The sequence below is a fragment of the Fonticula alba genome (assembly GCF_000388065.1).
Source record: "Fonticula alba strain ATCC 38817 unplaced genomic scaffold supercont2.7, whole genome shotgun sequence".
NCBI lineage: Eukaryota > Rotosphaerida > Fonticulaceae > Fonticula > Fonticula alba.
Window position 1 is genome coordinate 1797572 of NW_009242977.1, and position 24339 is coordinate 1821910.

Here is a 24339-nt window from a genome sequence, read left to right on the forward strand (position 1 = left end):
GCAGCAGGGATCGGCCGCAGGGGAGGAGGAGCATACCCGCATGGACTGGGCTCGGGAGCAGTTGACGCGGGCTGAAAAAGTCCGCCCGCTTTCACGGGCCAGCCGTTACCCACACCAATCTGCGCCCCCCAGCCCCCGGGCCCCCCTCCCCTTCGGCACAGGGCACACGCGCCTGCATGCGCGCACACCCACATTCACACAGATGCAAACACGCCACCCGCTTGCCCGGCCCTGCCCTCCTGGCCCACTCTCGAAAGGGTCGTGCGATCTCCCGGCCCAGGGCGGAGGCGGCGAGCGTGGGGCAGAGGACCGGCTCCGGGCCCCGGGGCCGAAGAGGAGACGGGGTAGCCACGAGCTGGCGTCCCCGCGCGCGCCCGGAGAGGGTCCCACACGCGCCGCAGCAGGGGCCGGGCCGGATGAAATCGCCCCAAAAATATCGAGCGATGGCATCCCGGGTCCGTTGGCATATGCGCCTTCCCCGCGGTCGAGCCAGCGCCCCTTCAGGAACCCCGGCAGCAGCCGGACCGCCGGGGGGAGGGGGGGGGACAGAAAAAGCCACAGATCCCGTCTCGGTCGGCCCTCCCCCTCTTGCGCCCCGTTGTCCCCCGCCCCCTCTCCCTCCCCCCTCCCCCCCCCCGCCCGTCTGTGCCTCAGCAGCGCCATGTCCTCCGACTTATATAGCCGGCGAAAAAGGCTGGGCGAAGGTGCGCCCCTCGCTCGCCCTCGCGGGCCCGCTCGTGGCTGTGCTCTTCTCACCGTCCCGCTCCCGCTCCCCTGCCCGCGACAGGCGCCCATGGTGTCGTCTTCAGTGGAATTCACAAAGCCTCAGGCAAGAAGGTGGCCCTCAAAATCCTGAGTCTCTACTCGGACGCTTCGGCCGGGCTGGATTCATCCAACAACTCCAGCCTCGAAGGGCATACGGACTCCGGGTCCAAAAGTGCCCCGGCGCCTGGGATCGAGGTGCGTCCGTGCCTCGGGTTGCTGTCCCTCGGCCGGAGCCCTTCATGGTCTTTCGCTGCTGACCTGCGCCTTTCCATCCACAGGGTCTCCCGGTGACCGCCGTGCGGGAGATCTCCCTCCTTCGTTTGCTCAAACACCCGAACATCATTAAGTGCGCCAGGCACGCCCAACGGCCCCCCGCCCCCTGCCCGCCTCCCCGGCTGACCGTCAGCCATTTTGCCCCTCCCCCGTTCGCGCCCTGCCCTTCCCTCCCCCTCCTCCCTGCTTGGGGCTGCCGCTCAGTCTGCTGGATGTCCATCTCAGTCGCTCGGACTTGGTCATCGTCCTGGAGTATGCGGATTTGGATCTCCGGCAATATCTCAATCAATTTGGGCCGCGTGGCCTGAAGCCGGACCTCTTCAAGGTATGACGCATGGTCTTGGTCCGTCGCGCGCGCCTGCCCGCTCGCCCTGACCCGGCTCCCTTCCCTTCCGCCTCTTGACCTCGGCCCGGCGTGGCTCACGCCCGGCTGAGTGCAGCACTTCTCCAAGCAGCTACTGCATGCTCTTGCATACTGCCATGAGCACCGCGTCATCCACCGCGACGTCAAGCCCCAGAACATCCTCATCTCCAGTGTGCGCCGCTCTTCGTCGTCACCTTTTCCCCGCCCACCTTCCACATCCCCCCTCCTATGTGTGTGTGTGTGTGTGTGTGTGACTGCGCCTGTATGCCTCTATTAATGTGCGATTGGCCCACTGTCCCGTGGATCTCCGGCCCGCCGCATGCACCCCAGGACAATAACATCAAACTCGCGGACTTTGGCCTGGCCCGGATCATCGGCCATCCGGTCCGGAGTTATGCCTTTGAGGTCCGCCCGCCGGCTTGCCCTTCTTTCGCTGAGCCCCCCCCCCCCCATGTCTCACCCTGGCCGATCCCCCCGCCGCCCCCCCCCGTGCCCCCCCCCCCCCCCCCGCACACGCACACAGGTGGCCACCCTGTGGTATCGTGCACCGGAGCTTCTGCTGGCACGCTTTCCGCTGAATATCCAACGCCTCTTCCAGGATGGCGGCCTTCGGGCCCACGATGAAAGAACCATGTCCCGGTCGAGTCGGTCCAATCGTGTCATGCGCGCGGCCAAGCTGGCCGCCGCTCAGGCCGCCGCGGTCGGGGGCTCCTGTGCCATCGACATCTGGAGTGTCGGCTGCGTGCTGGCCGAGATGGCAACCGGGCGCGTGCTCTTCGGGCCCTACCTCCATGGCGAGGGGGACATCTCCAGCGAGTATCCCTACCAGCGGCCTCGCGGCCGGCGAGACCCGGCGGCGGCCGGTGGCGCAGGCCCTGACGCCCGCATTGTCCGGCCATACACGATTCCCGCCCCGCCAGCGGGCGTGGTGGCCTTCTCGGCCGAGTATGTGCAGCTTACACGCATCGTTGAGATGCTGGGGCCGCTGCCGCGCCTGGTGCGTCACTCCTTTCCCCATCCTCGGCCAGCGACCACATGGCTGACACTGCCCCGGTCCCTTCGCCCGGCCGTTCCCCCGGCCACCTTCATCCCTTTGATGACGGCCGGCCAAAAGCGCAATCCCGATGATCCGGAAACGCCGGCCATTCCCGCCGCCACCGAGGAGCAGCCACTCGCTTCGGCCGGCGGCATTGGCGACATTCCCCCCCAACACTCGGCCCCGAGCGCGGCCTTGGGCTTGGGGGCGCGCGCGTCCCGCGTCAACTTCGGCTCGGCCACTCTCATCCCCGATGCCGGCGAGGGGGCAGACGCGCCGAGCCCACTGGCGACCAACAACGCGCCGCGACCCGGCCGCGGCCCGCGCACCCCCACCCCTGGCTCCCGTGGCTTCCTCATTGCGGTCCTGCAGCTGGCTCTGCCGAACCTGGATGCCCCGGGGATTCGACTCCTTTCGGTGCGTTGAAATGCCGCCCCGTGTGGGCGGGGGCGGCCGGGGGGTGGGAATGTGCCTGCCCCCCCCCCCCCCCCCCCCCCCCCCTCCCCTCGTCGCCGGCGTGCAGGCCCTGAGTGCGCTGGCCGCGGGCGCGATCGAAGACTGACCACGTGACCATACAGCGATTGCTGGCCCTCAATCCCAACGAGCGTCCGGATGCCTCGCAGGCCCTGACCCACCCCTTCTTCAAGACGTAGGGGCCCCCTCGGCCAAAAGAGCCAGGGAGAGAGAGAGAGAGATAGATAAGGGCGCGTCCGAGGGTCGACCGGGAGAGAGTGAGATGGGGACCCCAGCTGGCCTGTGTGTGCCCGCCCCCCCCTCTCTTTTGTTGCCTGGCGTGCGAAGGGGCGAGCCGCTCGCGGGGCCGTCGGTGTACATGTGCATGTGTGCGCATGTGTGTATGTGTATCCTGGCAAATGCCGCAATATACCCCCCCATTTAATGGCCAAATATTCCGAGATCTTGTGGACTCTTTCCCCCGGGGGCTCAAAAAGGGGCAATCCCCGGCCCAGGCCACGACACCGAGCACACACACACACATCCATTCCCCCCTCTGTCTTTCCCTCTCTTTTTCTCTCTCCCTTTCCCGTCCCTTTCTCTCGGGCTTTTTCCCCGTGCATTTTGCTGGATTGGTGTGATGAAGGCCGGCGGTAAGGCGCCCTTCTGGGCGAGCGACTTTTCCCAACGCGCTATCAGGTCGCCCCTGGCTGCCTTCCTGGCGGCCGGGACCCTGACTTTCCTGCTCCTTCGTCAGATTCGTCTCGGTCGCCAAGACCGCGACCAGCGCCTCATGGCCACCATCTACCAGCGGGAGTCGCCGGTGCCGGCGGCCCCCGGTGCCCTTCCACCTCCTTCCGATATCCCGCCCAGCGAATAGGCCAGGCTGCGTTGCTCCCTGTCCTCGGACTTCCCCCCCCCCCCCCCCCCCCGCGCTGCCCGCACACCTATAGAAAGATTCGGTCGTGCAATAGAACCCGGGCGAGGGTGTGGACTTCTTTTCTTTGTCTTTTGGTGTCTTTCCCTTTCCCTGGCCCCTCCTCCGGGCGGAGGAGGCCCTGTGAGAGTCGGGTGCCGGGGCTACCGGGCCTGCCAGTCTCGCCGGACGCCGATATACTCGATGACCGGGACCGGCTGGCCGTCGGGCACCGGGTCCAAAAACAGGAGGCTAATGGCCACAACCTGTGCCATGCAGGCCCCCGGGCGGCTGTCTGCCGGCACCTCGGCGGGCTGGAGCGCACACAGGTCCACGCGAAAGAGGCCGCCATTCTGCTCGCCGTCCACCACGATGCCAGCATGGTGGCCGGTGCCCCTCTCACTGATCCACTCAATGTCGACGTAGTACCGCGTGGCGATGCTGAAAACCGGGTCCCGGCAGGAAGACAATCGGAAGGCAATCGGAAGGGTGGTTGGTGAGGCAGGCGGGCAGGCGGGCAGGCGGGCAGGCGGGCAGGCTGATTGGCCGGAAGTGCCACTCATTTCAGTACCTATTCAGGGGGAAGAGGTGCCCCCCGGAGGCAATCTCCACCCCCGAGCCAAAGAGCCAGGCGGCATTGGGCCCGGGCCCACCATCCGGCCCATCACCGGGGGCCAGGATGCGGATGAAGTCCCCGGCGACCGGGCGCCTGGGCAGACGGAAGTAGCACTCGCGGGCGCGAGCCAGCACCGACGATGGGTCAGCATAGGCGCCGATGTCGCCGGTGCTGAAGGAGCTCTCCAGTCGGAAGCCCAGGCGCTGGAGCTCCGGGCGACAGGGCGAGTGTCGCGGTATGTCGGCCGAACGCGGGCCCATGTCCCGGCCGACCCGGACGCCGCGATGCCACCGGCCGTCCGGGGGGTAGGGGGCCGACTGCCGGCCGGCCGCCGGGTCGGTGGCCGCCAGCACGGTGAGCGGCTGGTCCGCCAGGAGGAGCAGCCGCTCCACCGGGCGAACAGTGCGCAGGCCGATCTCCAGCAGGGACTGGGCCAGGTACTCCACCACGGGCCAGTCTTCCAGGGGGTTGCCTCCGGGGACCCGGTGGGCCAGGGGATCTGGCTGGCGGTGGAGGCGGTTTAGATCGAGGAAAGACCTGGCCCCAGGTGGGACGCCCGGAAGTGGCGAAGCACCGGCACGGCAAAGGTCGGTCAGTAACGGCCCGCAGGCGCGACACATGGGCATGCTCACGGGCAAATGCGCACACGGCCAACAGCGGGAGGGTCAGACGCTCGCGCGTTCGCAGCAGGAGTGTATGTGGGCAGGGGGCAATGTCGCCCGGGGGGCAGAGGACCGGGGAGGTCGGCTGCTCGGCTTCCTGCCTCCGTCGCCCGGCCTGCTCGGCCCGGCTGAGAGCCATGGAACGGCCGACCGGCAGGTAGAAGCGCCGGCCATGGCGAGTCCAGTCGGCCGCTCGGTCGAACAGATCGCCCGGCAGCTGGTGGAGGATCTGCCCTCGAGCCCCGGCGGAGGTGGGTGAAATGGTCAGGCCAGGGGGTTGCTTGCATTTGGGGCGGCATCGGCACAAGCCGGCCATACCGAGCTGTCGATGATGATGGCCAGGCAATTGGCAGCGTGGAAGACGGCCGCCTCATTGTCGGCCTGGAAGCATTCGTGCAGGTCGGCCATGCTCAAGACCGGCCGCGGGCAGAGGACCGGCCCGCACTCGGGGGAGCTCGGCACCGCGGCCAGCAGGCGCCCCAGCGAGTGGGCCAGTTCCGCAGCCAGCGGCAGCCCGGCGGCGAGCCCGGCACCCGGGCGCACCGGAGACGGGGCCAGCACCAGGCGGAAGCCCACCGGCCGCGACCGGAAGGCCGGCCCGCCGACCGAGCTGCGCTGCCAGAGGGTTTCCACGCGCGACGGGGCCGGCCCGAGTGGGCCCGACCCGGGGGTGGCCTCGGTCCACTCTTCGGACACCTCGATCACCTGTGGCCCATGGAGCATGTCATCGGACAGCTCCATGCGAAGTCGCCAATCGGGCCGGGCCGCGGCGGCGGCGCCGCCGCCGCCGCCGGCTGCCGCCACCGGTGCCAAGTCCAGCAGGACATGAGTCTGAGGGCGGAACTCCTGTTGCCAGGATGTCCACACGCGGACTTCGGCCGGCCGGAGCCCACTGCCGCCGGCCACACCGGCCGCCAGGGCCCCCAGGTCCGGCCATTCGGCCAGGCGCCTCAGGGCAATGTCCGTGTAGTGTGCGGCGGCCGCCCAGCCGGGGACCTGGTTCTGCAGGAAGTCCGGAGCCGGCGCCGGGACCAGGATCGGCTGGCTGGGGTCCGAGAAAAGCAGGACCCCCAGGGCGTCCGAACATCGGGCCACGGCGGCCGAGCACTGCGTTGACAGCGAGTGCAGGATGTAAGTCAGGTGTCGGGTTCCGGCCGAGGACACGGGCTCGACCGGCGCCCGGCCCGGCGGCGGGGCCTCCGGTGCCGAGACCCTCGGGGCTGGTGCCATGCCCGGCGGGCTGGGCATCGGCCTGCCCAATGGCGACCGACCGGCCCCTCGGAGTCGAAGTGCCGCCACAAAGGCCAAGATGGCCATCACACCGATGGTCAGCCGGAGCAACCGGCGATTGTTGCGCAGCCAAATGGACGTCCGGATGCGCAAGCGCCTGGCCGAGGGCCCACCATGGCCGGCATGGGCCCCGGGCAGGCCGGGCCCCGGGGGAAAGAGTCGCGCCCGGGGCATTTTGTTGGCCGGGACCAGGCCGCCAGGGAGTCGGCGTCGAGCTGGGCAGGGAGGGAAATCCGCCAGGAAAGGCCGGGGCGATCGTGCACAAGCGGGGAGGGCACAGAACGCGGCAGGGAGGGGGGGGGGGGGAGGCAGAGAGCTTGCCAAGGGCAGGGATGTCCAGCTGGAGGCCGGGCCAGGGGGAGGGGGGAGGGGACTGAGCCAAAAATTAACCCCCCACCCACAGACCCAGCGCCTGGCCGAAGGACAATGCTGCACCTGACGCCTGGCACAAGGTCAGGAATGCAGACCTCGCCTCCCCCCCCCTCTCTCTCTCTCCCGGGCCTTGGAGGTCTCAAACAAGTGCGGAGCCAACTGGCTCGCGGGGCGGTCCCGCTGGCGACAGCCAGAGGCCGTGGCCCAAAGTGAGGGCGCGCGCGCCACTCAAGGCCCGATCCGACCAATTCGACACCATGCTCTCGGTCCCTCCCGTCCCTCCCCCCCCCCCCCCCCCCCCCCCCTCTCTCTCTCCCTACCCCTCCTCGCGCATGATCTCTCCCCAAAGGTTCGAGCAAAGCAGTTGTGTCCGACGCGCGCGCGCCAGGCCGCGCTGGTTCTGGATGTTCTCCAGCCGGGTGTCTTCTCGATGGAGATGTATGCAAACAGGCGTGTATTCTCTCCAGAAGGGCGCAGATGCCAATCCTCGCGCTCAGGCGTTCAGGGGACCGGCCGAGGCGGTGGCCAAAATACCAACACCAGGAGGGCGGAGGGGGGACCGGGGGCGAGGGCAGGCGGCCAGTCGAGCCTGGCCTCCCCCCCCCCCCCCCCCCCCCCCCCCGCGCCCCCCGGGGAGGGGGACATAAAATAACACACCCCCGCTGGCAGATCGAAGGAGGGAAGAAAGGCACGCCAAGGGAAAATACCCGCGCAGACGGCACTTCAAAAGGCTTGTTGTGGGCTACATTGACACGTGACCTACCCACGCCGCTTTACCGGCTCGGTCGGCACGCGCTTGTAAAATTGCTGCCGCATCCAGGCCACACTCTGGCGAACGGCCTCGTCGGAGATGGCGCGGACATCATCCAGGGTCCAGGGGGAGAGGACAGGGCTGGATTGGGAGGCCAGGTGTGCCGGGGGCATACTTATCACGGAGTACCCGTGCACCCCGGCCGGCGGGAGCTTGATGTTGATGATGTAGTCACAGGCGTGGAATTGCGGCGAGTAGGGCCGGTCGGTGCAAAAGAGGATCGGGTCGACGGACCCCGGCTTCTGGGCCTCGGTCTCGTTGAGCAGGTCCATCGTCTGCTGGGCATACTTCATGACGGCCTCGTGGAAGGCGTACTTGACCGCGCGGCGGCTGTAGTCGCGCACGGCGGCCCGATTGTCGACGGACCTTTTGCTGGCTTGCACGATGACCCGGTAGCCGAAGGGGAGGTTCTTGAAGCCCGCTGGAGGAGGGAGGGCGGAAGGTGCGGGCAGCAGGGAGATCCGGGAGCGGAGGGGCGGGGGGGGGGGGGGGGGGATAGGTGAGTACACAGAAGGAGAGACAGCGAGAGAAAGAGAGAAAGAAGGGAAAAGACAGACAGACACAGGCAGACACAGGCAGACACAGGCAGACACAGAGAACAAAAGAAAAAAGGAACACAGGAACACAGTGCCCCGGCAGAGGAAGAGGCAGCACCCCGCAGCTCGGGGCAAAGACGTACGATCATGCCGGCGAAGGGGATCCCACGGCGCGGCAAGGATGGTGAAGCGCTCGCACTTGTGGATGACCTTGGAGTTGGACTTGGAATGCCCCTGCTTGATGGACTCAATGCGAGAGACCGGCTCGCTGGTTAGGCGCACCGGGTCGTGAATGCCGATGTAGTACTTGGGGAAGAGCTCGGCCAGGCGCTGATGCAGGCGATTGGCTCGCCAGTTGGAGCTCAAGCGGGACGGATCCTGGGCCATCGACAGCCCGGCCACAGGGTTATCCTGGAGGAGGAGCTGTGAATTTTGATATAAATTGTGCGTCGGCTCCAGCACCATTCGCCGGAGCTGATCCGCCGGGACCAGGCCCGCGGCTGACAGCAGCAGCGGCGAGATGCTTTTGGTGATGACTTGCGACAAGCGCGGGTGCATTCGAGACAGGGGCGTGTGGTTGGAAATCTGCTGGGTGTAGTGCGGCCCCGACAGATGCCCATGCGAGGAGAAGTCCTCCTGAAGGCGCCCATCGCGCCTGGAGGCCGGCTGTGCGTATCGATGCCGATCGCCGCTTCGCGAGCGATTGTCACGCTGCCGCTCATACGACACGGCCGTCGGCAGCGAGGGGAGCCCCTGCAAATTGTCGCTAAAGCTCTGGATGAGCACGCGCTCGGTGCCCACCGGCTGATAGCGCTGCTTCTGGCCCAGTGCATCGCCAGGCATCGGGGATTTGTCACCCCGACGGGTGCGCAGACGCTCCGGCTCCGGCTCCGGCTCGCGGCGACGTGTGCCCGGGCGCTGGCCCTGCGGGACACGATCGAAGGAGGCTGGCAGGCGCAAGGAACCCGTCGAGTTGCCCGGTGGCTTGGAGGCGCCATCGTTTGCCGCATTTCCGGATCTCGAGGAAAGCTGCCGCGCCGGGGTCCACTGGACGCTCAGCAGCCCAGGCCTCGAGGCCAGTCGATGAAGAGGGCCCCGTAGCGGGGGCGGACAAATCATGGCTTCGGCGAACGGCGAGAGGAGGACCCGGAGGAGAAGGAGGAGAGCGAGCGAGAGAGCGAGCTGCACGAAAGGAGAGCGGTCGAGGACCGAGGACCAAGAAGAGGAGAGGGGGGCGCTGCAGGCGGGGCGTCTGCCCTCCAAGCCCCCTCGTGCACGCTGATGAGCTGGCACAGGACACATGGCGAGCCACTCTTCGCCCCGTGCCCGCCGCCCGCCCGCCCGCCCCCCCTCCCGGGCCCTTCCAAGGGCCGGCACCACGACAGCCATGCTCCCGCGCCTCGGCAGCGACAGCCCATTTCCACCCGAGGCCCAGACATGGAGACGAGCTGGAACATTCGTTGGCACTTGTCCATGCGGCCGTCGGCTCCCCATGCTGCCGGCCTCCTCTGCACCCCCTTGCCCCCCCCCCCCCCTCCGGCTGGACGATGCCCGGGTACGACCTGAGAAGAAGGGCCACCATGCCCGGGCCCGGGCGCATGCCCGGAGGGTCACAATTCCCTCCCTCCACCCCCCACCCCCTGTCTCCTTCCCCGTCCTTTCTCTGGGGGCTGCCTCTTCTCCCTTCGCCCTCCCACACCCCCCCCCCTCCTCCCTTTACCTCTCCAATCCGAACGCCAGTGCACATCATGAGCGACTCCGAGGACGACTTCCGCGGCCACCTGTTGTCCGGCTCGGACGCCAGCCATTCGGACTCCGACTCCGATGCCGAGACCGTCGAGCAGAAGCCCGCCACCTTCGCCGACCTGGGTCTGAATGACATCCTCCTGCAGGGTATGTGAATGGTGGCCCGGCGCCCTCGACAAGCGGAGGCCCTTTGACGTGGGCTGCCTGTGGCGATTTCCTTTCGCGCAGATCGTTGACTCACTTGTCCCCCCTCCCCCCCTCCTGCTCCAACCCACTTGCCCACCTCCCCCTGGCTGCCTCTCGCCCCTGCTGCCACGCCACAGCCTGCGCTCAGGTTGGCTGGACCAAGCCCACGCCCATTCAGGTGGAGTCCATTCCCTCGGCCCTCAAGGGCCGCGATATCATCGGCCTGGCCAAGACCGGCTCCGGTAAGACCGGTGCCTTTGCTCTGCCCATCCTGTCGGCTCTCCTGAAGAAGCCGGTCCCCCTTTTCGCCCTGATTCTGGCGCCGACCCGGTGCGTTGGCTTTGGCCCCCCCCCCCCTGAAGAACGGGCCAGGCCCGCCGTCACTCCCACCCCACAGGCCCGCTGACCTGCCTTGTCCTCTTCCCCCCTTCCCCTCCTTCCCTCCCCCCCCCCTCCCTTGCTCTTGTGCGACGCCGGGCTGGCAGAGAGCTTGCCTTCCAGATCCATGAGAATGTTGAGGCCCTCGGCGCGCCGATCGGCGTCCGGTCGGTGGCCATCGTCGGCGGTGTGGACATGATGAGCCAGTCGGTGTCACTCGCCAAGAAGCCGCACGTTGTGGTGGCCACCCCCGGTCGTCTGGTGGATCACCTGGAGAATACCAAGGGGTTCTCCCTGCGCACCACCGGCTTCCTGGTCCTTGATGAGGCCGATCGCCTGCTGAACAGCGAGTTCGAGGAGGAGGTCAACAAGATCATCAAGGTCATCAGCAAGGAGCGCCAGACGCTGCTCTTCTCGGCCACCATGACCGACAAGGTGAACAAGCTCCAGCGCGCGGCTCTGCGTGATCCGGTCAAGGTGGAAGTGGCAACTAAGTACGCGTCCCCCCCCCCCCCTCCCCCCCCCCTTCTCTCCCCCTCCCTCCCCTTTCTCCCTCCCTCATCCCTGTGTCCTCTGCCTGCCGGTTGGAAACTTATCCCCCCTCCCCGTCCCCGCCCCCGTCCCTCGGTGTGAACTTCGGCTGGCCCGCCCCTTGGGCTTCCCCCACTGCAGGTTCTCCACTGCCGACAAGCTTCTCCAGTCGTATCTCTTCATCCCGGCCAAGTACAAGGAGGTCTACCTGACCTACCTAATCAATGAGTTTGCCGGGCATGCGAGCATCATCTTCGTCAACCGCCAGCACTCGGCCCAGACCTTGGCCCTGATGCTGCGGGCGCTTGGTTTCCCGGCCATCCCGCTGCATGGCGGCCTGTCGCAGCCCAAGCGCCTCGGCGCACTGAACCGCTTCAAGAGCGGCACCCGCAACATCCTCATCGCCACCGACGTGGCGGCCCGTGGTCTGGATATCCCCAGCGTGGACCTGGTCATCAATTATGACCTGCCCCAGAACAGCAAGGACTACGTCCACCGGGTTGGCCGTACCGCCCGTGCCGGTCGCTCCGGCAAGTCCATCACCTTCGTCACCCAGTACGATGTCGAGGCCTTCCAGCGCATTGAGCAGCTCCTCGGCAAGCAGATGGATCTCTACTCCGGCTGCGAGGAGGCGCAGGTTCTCCTGCTGCTGGAGCGCGTCATGGAGGCCCAGCGTGTCGCGGCTCTCGTACGTTCACCGGTGTCTCCCTGCCTCCCCCGATGGGGGACTCTGCCCGACGCGCGATGACTGACCCATCCTCCCTACCATTTGCACACACACACACACACACACAGGAGTTCAAGGATAGTGGCGGCCTGAAGCGCCGTCGCTCCGATGAGGAGGATGGCGATGCCGCGCCCAAGAAGAAGGCCGGTCCTTCGGCCGGCAGGGGAGGGAAATCCTCCGGCCCCATGAAGAAGCGCCGCTAATGTGGGGCAATTGCCCTGGATCTTGGCGTCCAGCCACCTGGGACCCGCATTCCCGGCCCCCCTGCTTGCGCCTGCACTCGCCATCCTTTCTCTTCCTTTCCCCCCCCTCACCTGTAGAATATACCCCACTGTTTGGATCCCCCTCCCCCCCCCCCCCCCCCCCCCCCCGCGTCCCCGCCCCCCCCAGCCCTCCCGTGCTTCCGCCCCCTCACCGCTTCGCATGCAAGCCGAGGGAGGGGTGGGCAAGCTGTGTGTGGGAAAGTGGGCCCACAGAAAACACTATGTCTGTTGTATTCTTTTTTTGAAACGACGGGGAGGGGGCGCACCCAGAGAGGGAGAGAGGGAAAGAGAGGGGCACCAATCTGAAAGAAAAAAGAGGGGAGGGAGATCAATAGAGCCACCCACAAGATCGCACAAGGGAAAGAGGGAAAAGGCCATGGGGCAGGGGAGGGGGGACAAATGACCTGCCTAACACCCACAGGAGCTGCCCTCGTCCGCCTCCTCAGCCTCATCGAACTGACTCTTGGAGACGGTATTCCCCTGAGTAGAGGGCGCGGCGGTCTGATTGGACAGGGCCATCTTCTCGACGATCTGAGCGGGCATCCGATGGCAGGGGCAGGGTCAGCAACAGCAGGGAGAGGGGCGAGGGGGAGAACATCAGGAAGCAAGGGCTGGAGGGAAGTGTCGGGGACGTGTCGCACCTTCTCCACAAGGTGATCGAAAGCCTGGGCTACACCGACACGCGTGCGAGCACTGCTCTGAACGAAGAGCGACCCGCGGCGCCGGGCCAGAGCCTGGCCCTCCTCGGTGGTGACTGCGCACTGGTCGAGCTGCAGGTGTATATGTGCGGGCGTGCGGGGAGGGGCGGGGCGGGGCGGGGCCGGGGGGGGGTACGGAGGATGAGGGGGAACGGAAATGGGCACGAACATCAGAACGAGAAAGCAAAAGGCAAGGAGCCGGATGGAAAGGAGAAAGAAAGATCGATGGGAGAAGGGGAGCCCTGTAAAGATCCAGGCTAGGAGGGGCGTACGCTGTCCAGTTTGTTGCCGACAATCATCGTAACGACATTGGAGTTTTCCCCCGGGGGGCAGTGGTAGTCCAGCTCGTCGAACCAGCTGCTCAGATTGTCGAAGGACGACCGGTTGGTAATGTCGTAGACTGCACGCACCGAGGGGAAGACAGAGAGAGAGAGAGAGAGGGGGGGGGAGAGGAGGGGGGATTAGAACCGGCGATGCACGACACGAGGAGAAGCCGAGCAGCACGAACCGAGGATGACACCATGAGCGCCGCGATAGTACGAAGAGGAAAGGGTCCGGAAGCGGTCCTGCCCGGCGGTGTCCTGTACATGGGGCAAGTAATCCAGGAGACATGGTGAGAGGCGCGTCCAAGGGCACAGGCACAACGGTTGACGCGTGGGGGGGGGGGGGGGGGGGGGGGAATGAGCGCACCAAAATGAGCAGCTTGTAGCACTGGTCGTTGACAACCACATGGCGGACTTTGAAATCGACACCTGCCCAAGGAACGGGGAAGATGCTCACAGGTCAACACATGTGGCCCAGCAGGCCGGCAGCCGGCGCGCGCATGGAAGGCGAGCAACTAACACGAGGATGGTGCGTACCAACGGTGGCGAGCTCATCGCTACGGAACCGATCATCCACATAACGGTACATGAGGGACGTCTTGCCGGTCCCACTGTCGCCGATGAGCAGGATCTTGAGGGCGGTTGGGGCTGCGGCCGACATCGCGGACAAATCCAGGGGAGCGAGGAGCGAAGCAGCAGCGAAACGCGCAGGGAGGGGAAGACGGGGAAGCGGCCGGGCGGGTGTGCGGGCGGGCGGGCGGGCGGGCGGGCGGGCGAGGGAAGCAAGGAGGAGCTAGGGAGGCGAAGCGGCGGACGGTGAAGGAGGGGGGGGGGGGGCAATGATGCGACGGATGACGAAGGATCACATCACGCGCCCCAAGCCCCTGGATGGGACCCGAAGAGTGGATCGGCACCAGCGAAAGACGGCGACCCCCCGAGCCCCCTCTCCTGCCCGCCCCCGGCCCCTTCCTTCGCGGCTGCGACTGGGGACCACCACGGCGCCCTGCCGTCCGGGGCCACAAGGAAGGAAGTCAGTCAGATCTGCCCCTCCGTCTGTTGGGCGTCGTCGGTCATACTACGTTGTGTGATGTGTCCCCGGCTCGGGTGCTGTCGAGGAGGGCCGGCATGTGCCGATGCCTGACATCCAGGGGGCGGGGGGGTATCCCGCTTGCGACCTTCTCATCTTGCAGGAGCGGCGCCGGGCGAGGGAGAACACACCTTATGCGTAAAATGCCCCCCCCCCCCCCAAGGGGCCCGGAGTTTTGTTTTTTCCGAGTCGCCCCGCCCCCGCCTCTCTCGCTTTCTCCCTCGGCGCGGCTCGGGCACCGCTGGTCCTGATACTTGGGCCGCCCCGTCCCCCTCTCCGGGGTTTGCCTTGCATTACCGCTATCCGACGGTGTCCCCGGGCGTGGCTTCAGTCAGGCAGCGTGCAGCGATCCGCCCGCCCGGGGTTCTCCCCCAGGGGGGGCGCAAGAAAAAAAACAGACGCCGAGAGACGCCCCAGCCCCCCGGGGGAGAGGGGGGGGGGGGGGGGGGGCACACGTCTGAACTCCAGGGGGGAGGGGGATCGCCGGGTGCGTGTGCGTCCATACCTGAACTCGTGCCCGGAGTTCAGGGGGGGGGGGGGGGGGGCACACAAAGGGGCATACACACTCCCCGCATTCCCAAGCGGGACGGACCAGCGAAGGCCGATGAAAAAGCGGACAACCTCTATTTTTCGGGAACAGCCCTGGCTCACGGGAGCCCGAACACAACGCCGCAGACCGAGGGGGCTGGCCGGGTCGAGGCGGCGCCGGGAAAGGCTGGCCGGCAAAAATACGCCCCGAGGCTCAAGAGCGAGGGAGACGTCCCACAAGAAGGGGACGCGGAGCGGGCGGAGCCGGGGCCGGGGCCGGGGAACAAATGCTACCGGTGACGGTGTTCAACGCAGGCCCATGTGTGTCATGTGATGTCAGTCCTTGTGATCCAGGCGCTCGCTCAGGTCACGCAGCTTTTCCTCGGCCTGTTTGCGCTCGGCCTCGGCCGCGGCGATGGCGGCCTCCACCCGGACAAGGCGCGTGGCCCGGGCAGCGCGTTCGCACTCCTGTTCCTTGGTCAGGGTCACCCGATCGGTGATGGGGTCATAGGCCTGAACCGCGTCCTGCGGGAACATCCCGCCCAGGAGGTGAACGATATCCTGGTTGGAGAGGCTGTCCCGCTCAGGGGGGAAAGGCTGAAGGAGGAGGGCACGCTCCGCGTGCAGCTCCGCCAACTGGCGATCCGCCTCGCTCAGTGCATCCCCAGCCTCCAGGGCGCCGCGCTCATCTCCCGTCAAGGACGACATGTCCTGGTCACGGAGGGCTTTCAGTTTCTGGAGAAGACGGCCCACCGTGGCCCGAGCGTCCGATGTCTTCATGACCGAGGCCAAACTTTCGGCCGGGTCGCGGCCCTGCACGCCGTCTGCATAGCCGGCGGAGAACTATGTCATCGTGGTCAGGAGGCGTCAGCGCGCCGGCAGTGATGAAGCGGGGAAAATAGATAGAGGGAGAGAGAGAGAGAGAGAGAGAGAGAGAGAGGCTACTTCGAGGTGACTCAGACGAGGCTCGGGCTCATGTCAGAAAGGGCCGAGGGGGACATACCTCGGTCAGAGTTTCGCGCAGAACCTGTGATAGGGGCTTCTTGTCGGGGGTCGGATCGTCGCGCAGGCTCTGGCGGAGGTCGTCCAGCTGCTGGGACAGCTTCACGCGCTCGGCTTCTCCAAGATGCTCGCCATCCTGGCGGAGCTTCTCCTCCAGCTGCGCGACCTCGGCTTGGGCAAGTGCCTCGGTGACCGTCTTCGCGGGCTGCCGGACGATGGGCGTGATAGCTGATTGAATGGCGGGGGGGCCTAAGTGAGTGCGAGAGTACGGTCGCCAGGCAAAGGAGAGACAGAGAAGAAAGGGGGCAAAGAACGAGCGAGAGGGAGGATGTGCACAATCAGCGACAAAATAAACGCACAGATGATTACCCGGCCAGATGGGTGCTCGAAGGAATGCCGCTTGAGGATCTCCTCCGCATTGAACGAATTTAAATAGGCCCTGAGCCCGAGGCGTATGCGGAACATGATCCGACCCAACAGCTCGGGGTCCTGGGGATGAGGGGGGGGGGGGAGGTTGGCGCGTGGGCCAGGCGGGGTGCGATGTTAGCTCAACGAGACCAGCAGGCAAATACACACACACACACACACACACACACACACACACATACACACACGCGCGCGCGCGCGCAGGAGAAGGAGGAGAAGTTCAACGAACCCGTAGATCGGCCAGAGGGACAGTAGTGAGCGCATCCCAATCCTTCTTGGCCTCATACTTGACTTCGCGCGCGATTTTCCCCAAGTGTCGACTCGCCAGTCGCACGAGGCCCTTGAGCGACATGAGGGCTGGTGGAGGAAGAGAGAACAACTACAAACCGACGGCAGCCAGGACAGTGGATCAGGCAACAGGCAGGGAGTGAGGGGATGCGGACAAGGAACGAGGGAAGCCATGGAAATGTGCGCCAGCTCGGGCGCCTGTTGAGCGCGACGGCACATCTTGAGCGTCTGGTACCCCTCCGCACGTTCGGCGTACATGTGTGTGGGCACATGCGTCCCTGCCCTCGGGGCGTGCCCACACACGCACGCCAGCCGGCCGGGCGAGCGGGGGGGGGGGGGGGGTCTTTCCACCGACGCCCGCCCGGCCTCCGATCAAACTTCCACCAAAAAAAAAAAAAAAGCCCGGGACACGCCCTGATGCCAAAATGCAGCATGGTCTATTCTAGTGTGAAAAAAGGCAGGGAGTTCAAAAAGATCATCTCGGAGCATGTGCGTTCGTTGGGAGTTGCCGGGCGGGCACGGCTGGCCGCAGCACCCGCATGCAGGTGCGATCCCACCCGCACGTTCCCCCCCCTCCCCGCCCTACGAGGAGTGTGCGGCGACGGCGACGGGCGCCGCCGGGGGGATGGACGCCGCGGCGGATGTGGCGGCCGTGGCCGTGGCCACGGCCGTGGCCAGCGCGGCCGCCGCCGCCGCCGCCGCACTGGCATCCGCCGGACTGGTGCCTTCGGCGTTGCGCGCCATCCGCACGCTGCTGAGCGAGTCGCGGAACTGATCGACCGACTTGATGCGTGCCTTGCCTTCCAGGCCGGGCGGAGCGAAGACCTTGGTGCGGCGGTCCGGGCGCCGGGACCCCTGCCACCGGGCACCGTTGCCCTTCAGGAAGTTCTTGTTACGATGGACGAAGGAAGACCCCGGGGCGTTTGGATCGTTCGAAATGCAGGCCACAGGGATGTCCGAGTTCCAAATGTCATCGGGGATTTGCTGAGCCTCCAACGACCGGAAGAAGAGACCTGCATCCCTTGACATGGAGACATTCTTGACAAAGGCATGGAAGTGACTCCGCAGGGCATCGGCCGGCGTGCGCTCGTGGATCTTTGGGGGGGGGGGCAATCGAGAGTCAGCCGGAAGAAAAAAGCGAGCGAGAGGGAGAGAGGGGGAGAGAGGGAGAGAGAGAGAGAGAGACGGGGGCATGGGGGAAGGACGGGGAAGAGGGTGTGGGAGAATGGACACACCCCGAAGAAGAGATCCCACTGGCCGGTGAACGGCTGCGTAGATGTGGAAGGAGGGATGTTGGCACCGATGCTGGCGCCATCTAGGAAGGATTCCATCTGCACGGAGTACAACTTGAATTGCAGGTTTGAATGGTCCTGCGCAACGAACTTGGCGGCCACCGGCTCCACCGGGCGCGAGCACCAGGACACCGATGCACTCGGCTTGCTGGAGGCGGCCACCGCCTCTTGTAGGGCTGCCTGTCGCTCCGGCGACAGGGTTGGAGCACAATGGTGCAGCAACTTCTCCACCATCCGATGGGAGAGGCCATCCCCGGAGAACTCGTCCGAGCGCTCGTCAGCCCCACCTCCAGCGGCAAGGATTTCCAGGTGCCCGGGGCGGATCTGAGAGTTGATCATCAGGGCCACAGACTACGCACACCACCGAACCGGGAGGGAGGGGGGGCAGGGAGGAAAAGAAGAAAAAATGATGATGATGATGATGATGATGATGATGATGATGATGATGATGATGATGATGATGATGATGATGGCATTGTCAGGTCCCAGCGTGCGAAGCATGATCTGAGCAAACGCGCGACGGCCCCGAAAAGAGGACACGAAAGAACGACAAGACACAAAGACGCGGAAAAAAAAAACAAAGCCGAGAAGGCAACAAACGCACCTGCCCAGGGAAGTCGGCCGAAATGCGCTCCAACAACTGCTCGAAGATGGCCAGTCCACGGCGGAAAACCAAATCACCGAGGTCCGCATTCCCATAGAGCGCCTGCTCCATGTCCCGTAGGGGGATGAACTGGAAGCCGAAGGCCTCATCGGTGTTGTGGTATGCCACCATGACGCCCTCCATGCCACCGATGCGCACCTGCAGCGAGTACTTCATGAAGGCCGACCGGATCATGTCGTAATACTCCCGCTCGAAGGAGGACAATTGCCCGGACATCCGATGGAGCCGGTACTTGACATTGTTTTCGTAGTCCTTGACAAAGTTCCGAATGGCCAAAGTCGCTCGGGTCTTCAAGTCGAAGATGCGCTCCGGGTTCTCCGGGTCATGGCAATCTAACTGGGACCGGAGCAGCAGCGACCCGGCTCCGAAGTAATTATATGCCGAATGCACGTCGCTCGGATGTGGCGGCGCCAGATCCACAGGCGTGGTCCGGTCCTCCCGGGAGTCCAGGTCGACCGCGCTGTCGTGGGTCAGGTGCCAGTCGAGGAAATCCTCGAATTCCGGCGTCGTAGACGTGAGGAACTTCTCGAACACATGGCCCTGGTGAAAAAGCGATGTCAGAAGACGCCCATGGGCGGAGGAGAGAGAGAGAGAGGGCGGGAGGGCAGCATGAAGGGAGGAGGAGGCCGAGCGGAACAACGGCAAGGCCAACCGCTGGTTGGGCACATCTCAAAAATACACGCCAGCGCACCATGCGTGAGAGAATGCTTTCCGTAGACAGGATGGCCGACGAGTCGACCGCATAGACACCGGTCTCCTTGCGGACCAGGTTCACGAGCACCGGCTGCCGGGTGGCTCGGGTGAAGCGACGAGTCTGACAGCCAGCACATGCGCGTGTGGGGGGGGGGGGGGGGGGGGAGTACAATTCCATGAACAGCAGCCACCAAGCGGCAAACGGGCAGGAGAGCATACACACAGGATGCATGTGAGAAAGGCACATTACGGGCGGTTGGGGGGGGGGGGAGGGCACCAAAAAGATGAATCAGCCTTTGCGCACCTCCTGGCTGATGGACTTCGAGATGAGCGGCGGCGGGGTGATGAACCGGTTGCTGCTCATGGTGAAGTAGATGTGGCTGAGAGAGGCACTGACCGAGGAGGTGGACCCAATGAACCGGACACCCTGCTCCACGGCAAAGCGCTCCAGGGTCTTATCCTTGGAAGAGGGAGTAAAGGACAGCCCGGTCTTGAAGCCCTTCATTTCAATCAGCTGGTTGAGCTTCATACGCCGCAGGGTTTCGGCCTTGACTTTCTCCAGGCTCCGAACCTCCGGTGGCAGGTGCATCGTCTTCGACTGGAAGTCTCGCACTACATGAACCCCTGGCTCATGGATGACATGGCTCAGTGCCGGGTTCAAGACTGGGATGTCGCCGCCCTTCGGCAGGTCCAGGTCTGGCAATCCGAGGATCAGATGAGGGGAAGGAGGGATCAGTTGCCCTGGTGGACATGCGTCGGAGGTGGAGAGAGGAGGTGGGAGGAGAGGCGCCGAGAGACGCCGAGAAAGAGAGTGGGGAGAGAGAGAGAGGGCAGAGAGAGCGAGAGCGAGAGCGAAAGGAAAAAGGCACGAAAGATGCCGACGTACGGCCCATTTGGAACTTATCGGCAGCCAGATACTGAAGACCATTCGAGGCAGCAAACATCTCTGCCACCCGGGCAACACGCGCACGGCCCGCATCATCGGCCAGGAGTTCGCGGACATGCTCCTCGCCATCGAAGTATTTCACCACCTCGGGGGGGAGGTTATCCAGGCTGATGCTCTCGATGAAGGCCACAGAAGCGTCAATGAGGGCCGGGTCATTTTCCACCGTGGGAATGGCCTCCGAGGCAGTCAGAAGCTCGATGGCGCTACCCTCCGGCAGGAACCACGGCCCGGCAGAGGCCAATTCGCCGAGGGACTTCTTTTTCTTGTGTGGCCGGCCGGCATCCTCCTGGCGCGAAACCACAGCCGAGGACCATGCTGCCTGCGTGGTCCCCTGGTGGCCAAGCCCCATCCAGGGAGCCTGGGCTGGGACGCGCTTGAAGAGGACGCCCTCGCCTTCAATCGGAGCCGGAGCCGGAGCAGCAGCGCCCCCGGTCGAGACAGGAGCCGTGGCAGAGGAGGAGGATTTGGTCGAGGAGGAAGTATTAATGAAGGCATGTGTGCGGGGCGACTTCGGGGCCGATCCCGCACGCTGCGGCGCAGACTGGGCCCGGGCAGCGGACTCGTGCTTCTTGGGAGAGGGGGTTCCCGTGGAGGAGTTTGACTCCCTGGCGGCCGCGGAAACTGTGGCCTTGGTCACGGTGTCGGAACTGGTGCCCGACTGGGGATTGGAAGGATTGCTGCGACTGCGGGACGCTTGGTGGGCCGGAGCCCCGGCCGGATGGTTATGCCGGGGACGACGCCGGAGAGTCGAATGGTGGGGATGCTTCGCACGGGAGGGATCCCGAGCCGGGGCATCCGGCTTGCCAGCGTTCGGGGCGTTGGAGTTAGCGACCGCCGAAACAGGCGACTTACCGACCGTCTGGGGCTCGGGCTTGCTCGCGGCTGAGTGGCTGCTCGAAACAGCGCCGGCAGTGTTTTTGTTGTTGCTGTTGCCGCTGCTGCTGCTGCTGGTGCTGCTGCTGGTGCTGCTGGTGCTGCTGCTGCTGGTGCTGCTGCTGCTGGTGCTGCTGTTGTTGTTGCTGCTGCTGGCACTGCTGCTGTTGTTGGTGCTGTCCTTCGCCTGGTTGCTCTTCGCCTGGTTGGTTTTGGCGTGGTTAGGGTGATGGGAGGGGGCTCCGGTCGAGGACCTGGCATGCTGACCATCGGAGCGACGTGGATGCTGAGACTGCCGGGCAGGAGTGGAGCCCGAGGTATGGCGGGAGCGGTTCCCATGGGCATTGGTGCCGCTCGGTGCATTGCCAGCACCGGGATTTGATCCGGCAACGACACCGGATCCGGGCTCCGCACTGGAGCCAGCAGCGGCGGAAGTGCCACCAGCTGGCGAGGGATGCCGCTGCTTGTTGTGCCGCGTGTGATTTGGGCGATGCCTTGGCCTGCCAGTGTCCGGGCTACCGCCAGAGTCCGATCGTCCGGCGGGGCGATTGACCGGCTGGGATCGACGATCGTGGTGATGCTGCTGTGAGCCCTGGTGCGGCGTGCGGCGAGTGGCGCCGGCGGCCTGTGGCTCGACCTTGGCACTTTGCGGAAGCGAGCTGTAGAGCGCTCGGCCAGGACCGAATCGGGTCAGCAGCGATTGATCTCCCATGGAGGCCCCAATCCGCGCCAGCACCGGCTGCACCAACCCGACTGGGGCTCCTGCCGGGGTGGACAGGCCTCCAGACAAGCCAAGATGGACATGCTGCAGCTGTGCCACTCGTGGCCGGGAGTATTGGAGGAAGGCGCGAAACATTGCTACGCCCAGGGGGAGACCGAGAGAGAGAGACAGGGGGCGAGAGGTGGGGGGGGGAGGGGCGAGGGGGAAAGACGGAGAGCTCGCCGGGCGTCGAGAGGCCAGAGGACGGAGCAGAAGTGCTCAACCAAACACACACGTCTCCCACTAAACAACGCGCTGGTGGGTGGGCCCACGCACGGGGGAGTGGAAAGGGTGAGGGAGAGATCCGGCAGCGAGTGGAAAGAGGGAGAGAGTGGGCGCGGGTGTGGGTGTGTAGGTCCGGCTGGTTGGGCAAAGGGGGTGACAAAGGCGGAGGGAGACGGAGCGGGGGCGGGTAGCAGGCATCCCATGTGTCACACGCCTGACGGTGGTGGCTCTTCACTCGATTGCCCTCGTGCTGGGAAACACCAGAGTCAGGGCTCACTGAGAGAAGGAACGGCAGGCGGGGGGGGGGGGGGGGGGGGGGGGGGGGGGGGGGGGGGGGGGGGGGGGGGGGGGGGAAGGGACGGAAGAGGCGGACGGCGGGGGGGGGGGGTGGTGGCGGTGACGAACTAGGAAGAGGGGGGGAGAGGCAGGGGCGGAGAGGGGAGGGGGGAGGGAGGGGGGGCGGAGGACGTGGGGATGGGGGGGGGGGACGGAATCTCCAGCATGGCCCTGCACCCCCACCACGCCCCTGGCCATCTACACACCTGGGGCAGCCCAAAAAATCATCACACACGCGCCCATGCCCGCGCCCATGCTCCGAAGGCATGTGCTTTTGGCCAGTCCCCGCCCAAAATCGAGCGGCCTAAACCAGAATAGGCAGTGTCGCACAAGCTTGTGAAACAGGAGGGAGGGCCAGGCCCAGAGGAAAGACAGCCGCACACACACACACACACACACACACACACGCATGCACGCACGCACGCATGCACACACTCGCCCCCGGATTAGACGGGCGAGGGAACACGAGGGCCACCCAAGACAACCGAGCGAAAAACCAAAGAACAGCACGGCAGATGAGAGGGATGCACGGAAAGGAATCGGCCCCGCACAGGCAAGCCACGGCGAGACGCATGGCAGCGGGCCGCCGTGGATGTCGTCCAGGAGTGCCAATCTATTGGGATCGACACGTGATATATTAACTTGATGATGGGTTAACCCTTGACTCGATCGTGCATTGCGGGCGAAGAAGTCCCTGTTCGGCGTGTGTGTGTGTGTGTGCTACTTGAAGCAGGGGACACACACACACACACACACACACGCGCATGCATGCATGCAGCGTGCAAGCCATGTCTGACAAGCACCCGGACACAGGGCACCCGGCGGCAGGGTCAGCAGGCGACATCGCCTGCTCCCGGAGATCTCCCCTCGGCCTCGGACGCGGAACTGGGCAGGAGGAAGCTCTGGCTCCAGTCAGTCAACTTGTGCCTCTCCGGGATGTTGACCAGGTCGGTGTCGAAGCGCTCGATGAAGTGCTCGTCCAACAGACGGGGCTTGCCGCCAGCGGCGAAAGATCGATACTGCCACCGGATGTCAGGAACCCGGCAGCGAAGAGGGCAGATACGAATTTGAGAGGAGAAACATGCTCGAGCAAAGGTACCTCGAATAGCAATGAGCTAAAGCACCAGCCCTGGAGCTTGCGCAGACAGGCGGCAAAAACACTACTCTGGTAAATGCCAGAGCTTGGGGCATCATCACCACCACCATCATCATCATCATCATCATCATCATCATCAGGCAAAGGGGACATTCATCAAACACGTCAGTGCACTGTCGTTCGGCGACCGAGGGGAACGGGCGCGTCGGGCAGCAAACCGAGACCCACTGACACACCTGCAGGTGACCAGGAGCGGATGGTTGCTCGAGTCCAAGGCCAGCTCCAGGGCTTCCTTCATGAGGCGCGTGCTCAAGTAGGATCCGGGACTGGAGTACCCGAGCCCGGAGGAAGAGGTGTCGTCGGTTTGGGACGAATACGATCCGAGGCGAAGGCACCGGAGTCCGATGGAATGCTGGGGCAGAGGGCAAGCTTGTCAGGATGAACTTGCATCAGTTTCGCGGGTTGGGAGGAGCCACAGCACCTGGGACGCACTACTTCGACGCCGTTTTCCATGAAAAATTCCGACAATGCCCGGGGAAGGGTGTCTGGTGAGAGGACGACCACCGTCTTTAATGAGAGAGGCTGGATAAAGGCAAGTTGGCTGGCGCCAAGAGAGCTTAGCGCGCAGCGGAAGATCCCCGGCTCCACAAGGGCGAAGTGCTCCGGCGGCAGCAACGACATGACGAAGCGTATGCGCAAATGCGTGTGCGTGGCCGAAGGGGTGGCCGAGAAGAGAGACGGAGAGGGAGAGGGAGAGGGGGGGGGAGGGGCGAATCGAGGCAAGCGGGGAAATAGAATAAGGTGTCTAGCCCAAGTGGCAATCCGGGTGGCGGAGTTGCCCCTGAAGAGCCTTTCATCGATCACCGAGGCATGCTCATCGTCCTTCGCCGTTCGGGCCCGCCCCGGCGCCAGCCTCACCTCCCGGCGTTGAGCCGGCCGGGTCGACGAAAAACCGCGCCCCGATCGGCAGCCAGGCCCAGAGGGGGGATGGCACGAAATTACGCAAACGAAGTCACATGTGCCGGCGAAATTCCAAGACCCGACGCTGGGGCAAGTGCACTCCGCTGGCATCTGCCTCCGCACTTGGTCGGGAGTGTGAAACTGCCCCTCCTTCCCCCCTCCCCTCAAGACACGCCCCTTTACACGACATGCTGGCCATCACAGGAAAGCCCGACGA

The 24339-nt window shown here is 65.3% G+C and overlaps 10 protein-coding genes across 12 annotated transcripts in view; 3 read left to right on the plus strand and 7 right to left on the minus strand.

Annotated features, from left to right (window-relative positions):
* Positions 1-42, minus strand: part of H696_04584 (hypothetical protein) — a gene marked incomplete at both ends in the record, with an annotated part of 1732 nt that extends 1690 nt beyond the window's left edge. Inside the window, one exon of the mRNA XM_009498466.1 lies at positions 37-42. Within this exon, the coding sequence (XP_009496741.1) occupies positions 37-42 (6 nt within the window). The remainder of the gene's footprint in view (positions 1-36) is intronic.
* Positions 43-661: 619 nt separating this feature from the next.
* On the plus strand, positions 662-3344 carry H696_04585 (CMGC/CDK protein kinase; the record flags this gene model as incomplete). Its single annotated transcript, XM_009498467.1, has 9 exons — positions 662-704; positions 788-960; positions 1044-1111; positions 1243-1363; positions 1479-1574; positions 1733-1807; positions 1926-2399; positions 2517-2855; positions 3017-3344. 9 exons carry the CDS (start codon positions 662-664, stop codon positions 3089-3091), a joined length of 1464 nt encoding a protein of 487 aa, XP_009496742.1. The 3' UTR covers positions 3092-3344.
* Positions 3345-3531: 187 nt separating this feature from the next.
* On the plus strand, positions 3532-3771 carry H696_04586 (hypothetical protein; the record flags this gene model as incomplete). Its single annotated transcript, XM_009498468.1, has 1 exon — positions 3532-3771. The coding sequence occupies one exon, from the start codon at positions 3532-3534 to the stop codon at positions 3769-3771; it is 240 nt and encodes a 79-aa protein (XP_009496743.1).
* A 545-nt stretch (positions 3772-4316) lies between these two features.
* Positions 4317-6683, minus strand: H696_04587. Of its 2 annotated transcripts, XM_009498469.1 has the most exons (3): positions 5404-6683; positions 5070-5314; positions 4317-4960 (listed from the first exon to the last, which is right to left on the minus strand). In XM_009498469.1, the coding sequence occupies exons 1-3, from the start codon at positions 6547-6549 to the stop codon at positions 4372-4374; spliced, it is 1980 nt and encodes a 659-aa protein (XP_009496744.1). In that variant the 5' UTR covers positions 6550-6683; the 3' UTR covers positions 4317-4371. The 2 variants fall into 2 exon arrangements, with proteins under 2 accessions (XP_009496744.1, XP_009496745.1); XM_009498470.1 differs by having other exon boundaries at positions 4317-5314.
* Positions 6684-7463: 780 nt separating this feature from the next.
* On the minus strand, positions 7464-9440 carry H696_04588 (hypothetical protein). Its single transcript, XM_009498471.1, has 2 exons — positions 8238-9440; positions 7464-7979 (listed from the first exon to the last, which is right to left on the minus strand). The coding sequence occupies exons 1-2, from the start codon at positions 9394-9396 to the stop codon at positions 7507-7509; spliced, it is 1632 nt and encodes a 543-aa protein (XP_009496746.1). The 5' UTR covers positions 9397-9440; the 3' UTR covers positions 7464-7506.
* A 402-nt stretch (positions 9441-9842) lies between these two features.
* Positions 9843-12002, plus strand: H696_04589 (the record flags this gene model as incomplete). Of its 2 annotated transcripts, XM_009498472.1 has the most annotated exons (5): positions 9843-9987; positions 10164-10356; positions 10512-10898; positions 11077-11623; positions 11731-12002. In XM_009498472.1, 5 exons carry the CDS (start codon positions 9843-9845, stop codon positions 11863-11865), a joined length of 1407 nt encoding a protein of 468 aa, XP_009496747.1. In that variant the 3' UTR covers positions 11866-12002. The 2 variants fall into 2 exon arrangements, with proteins under 2 accessions (XP_009496747.1, XP_009496748.1); XM_009498473.1 differs by lacking the exon at positions 11731-12002 and having other exon boundaries at positions 11077-11725.
* A 331-nt stretch (positions 12003-12333) lies between these two features.
* Positions 12334-13607, minus strand: H696_04590 (rab family, other; the record flags this gene model as incomplete). The annotated part of the gene is made up of 6 exons (XM_009498474.1): positions 12334-12456; positions 12567-12695; positions 12896-13023; positions 13132-13204; positions 13314-13375; positions 13484-13607. The coding sequence occupies 6 exons, from the start codon at positions 13605-13607 to the stop codon at positions 12334-12336; spliced, it is 639 nt and encodes a 212-aa protein (XP_009496749.1).
* A 994-nt stretch (positions 13608-14601) lies between these two features.
* H696_04591 (hypothetical protein) lies at positions 14602-16470 on the minus strand. Its single transcript, XM_009498475.1, has 4 exons — positions 16219-16470; positions 15923-16052; positions 15565-15791; positions 14602-15404 (listed from the first exon to the last, which is right to left on the minus strand). Exons 1-4 carry the CDS (start codon positions 16339-16341, stop codon positions 14898-14900), a joined length of 987 nt encoding a protein of 328 aa, XP_009496750.1. The 5' UTR covers positions 16342-16470; the 3' UTR covers positions 14602-14897.
* Positions 16471-16695: 225 nt separating this feature from the next.
* H696_04592 (hypothetical protein) lies at positions 16696-21601 on the minus strand (the record flags this gene model as incomplete). The annotated part of the gene is made up of 6 exons (XM_009498476.1): positions 16696-17372; positions 17513-17920; positions 18174-18773; positions 18925-19047; positions 19231-19622; positions 19813-21601. The coding sequence occupies 6 exons, from the start codon at positions 21599-21601 to the stop codon at positions 16860-16862; spliced, it is 3825 nt and encodes a 1274-aa protein (XP_009496751.1). The 3' UTR covers positions 16696-16859.
* A 1248-nt stretch (positions 21602-22849) lies between these two features.
* Positions 22850-23982, minus strand: H696_04593 (hypothetical protein). The gene is made up of 4 exons (XM_009498477.1): positions 23655-23982; positions 23399-23574; positions 23166-23247; positions 22850-23085 (listed from the first exon to the last, which is right to left on the minus strand). Exons 1-4 carry the CDS (start codon positions 23841-23843, stop codon positions 22897-22899), a joined length of 636 nt encoding a protein of 211 aa, XP_009496752.1. The 5' UTR covers positions 23844-23982; the 3' UTR covers positions 22850-22896.
* Between the last annotated feature and the right edge of the window lie 357 nt (positions 23983-24339).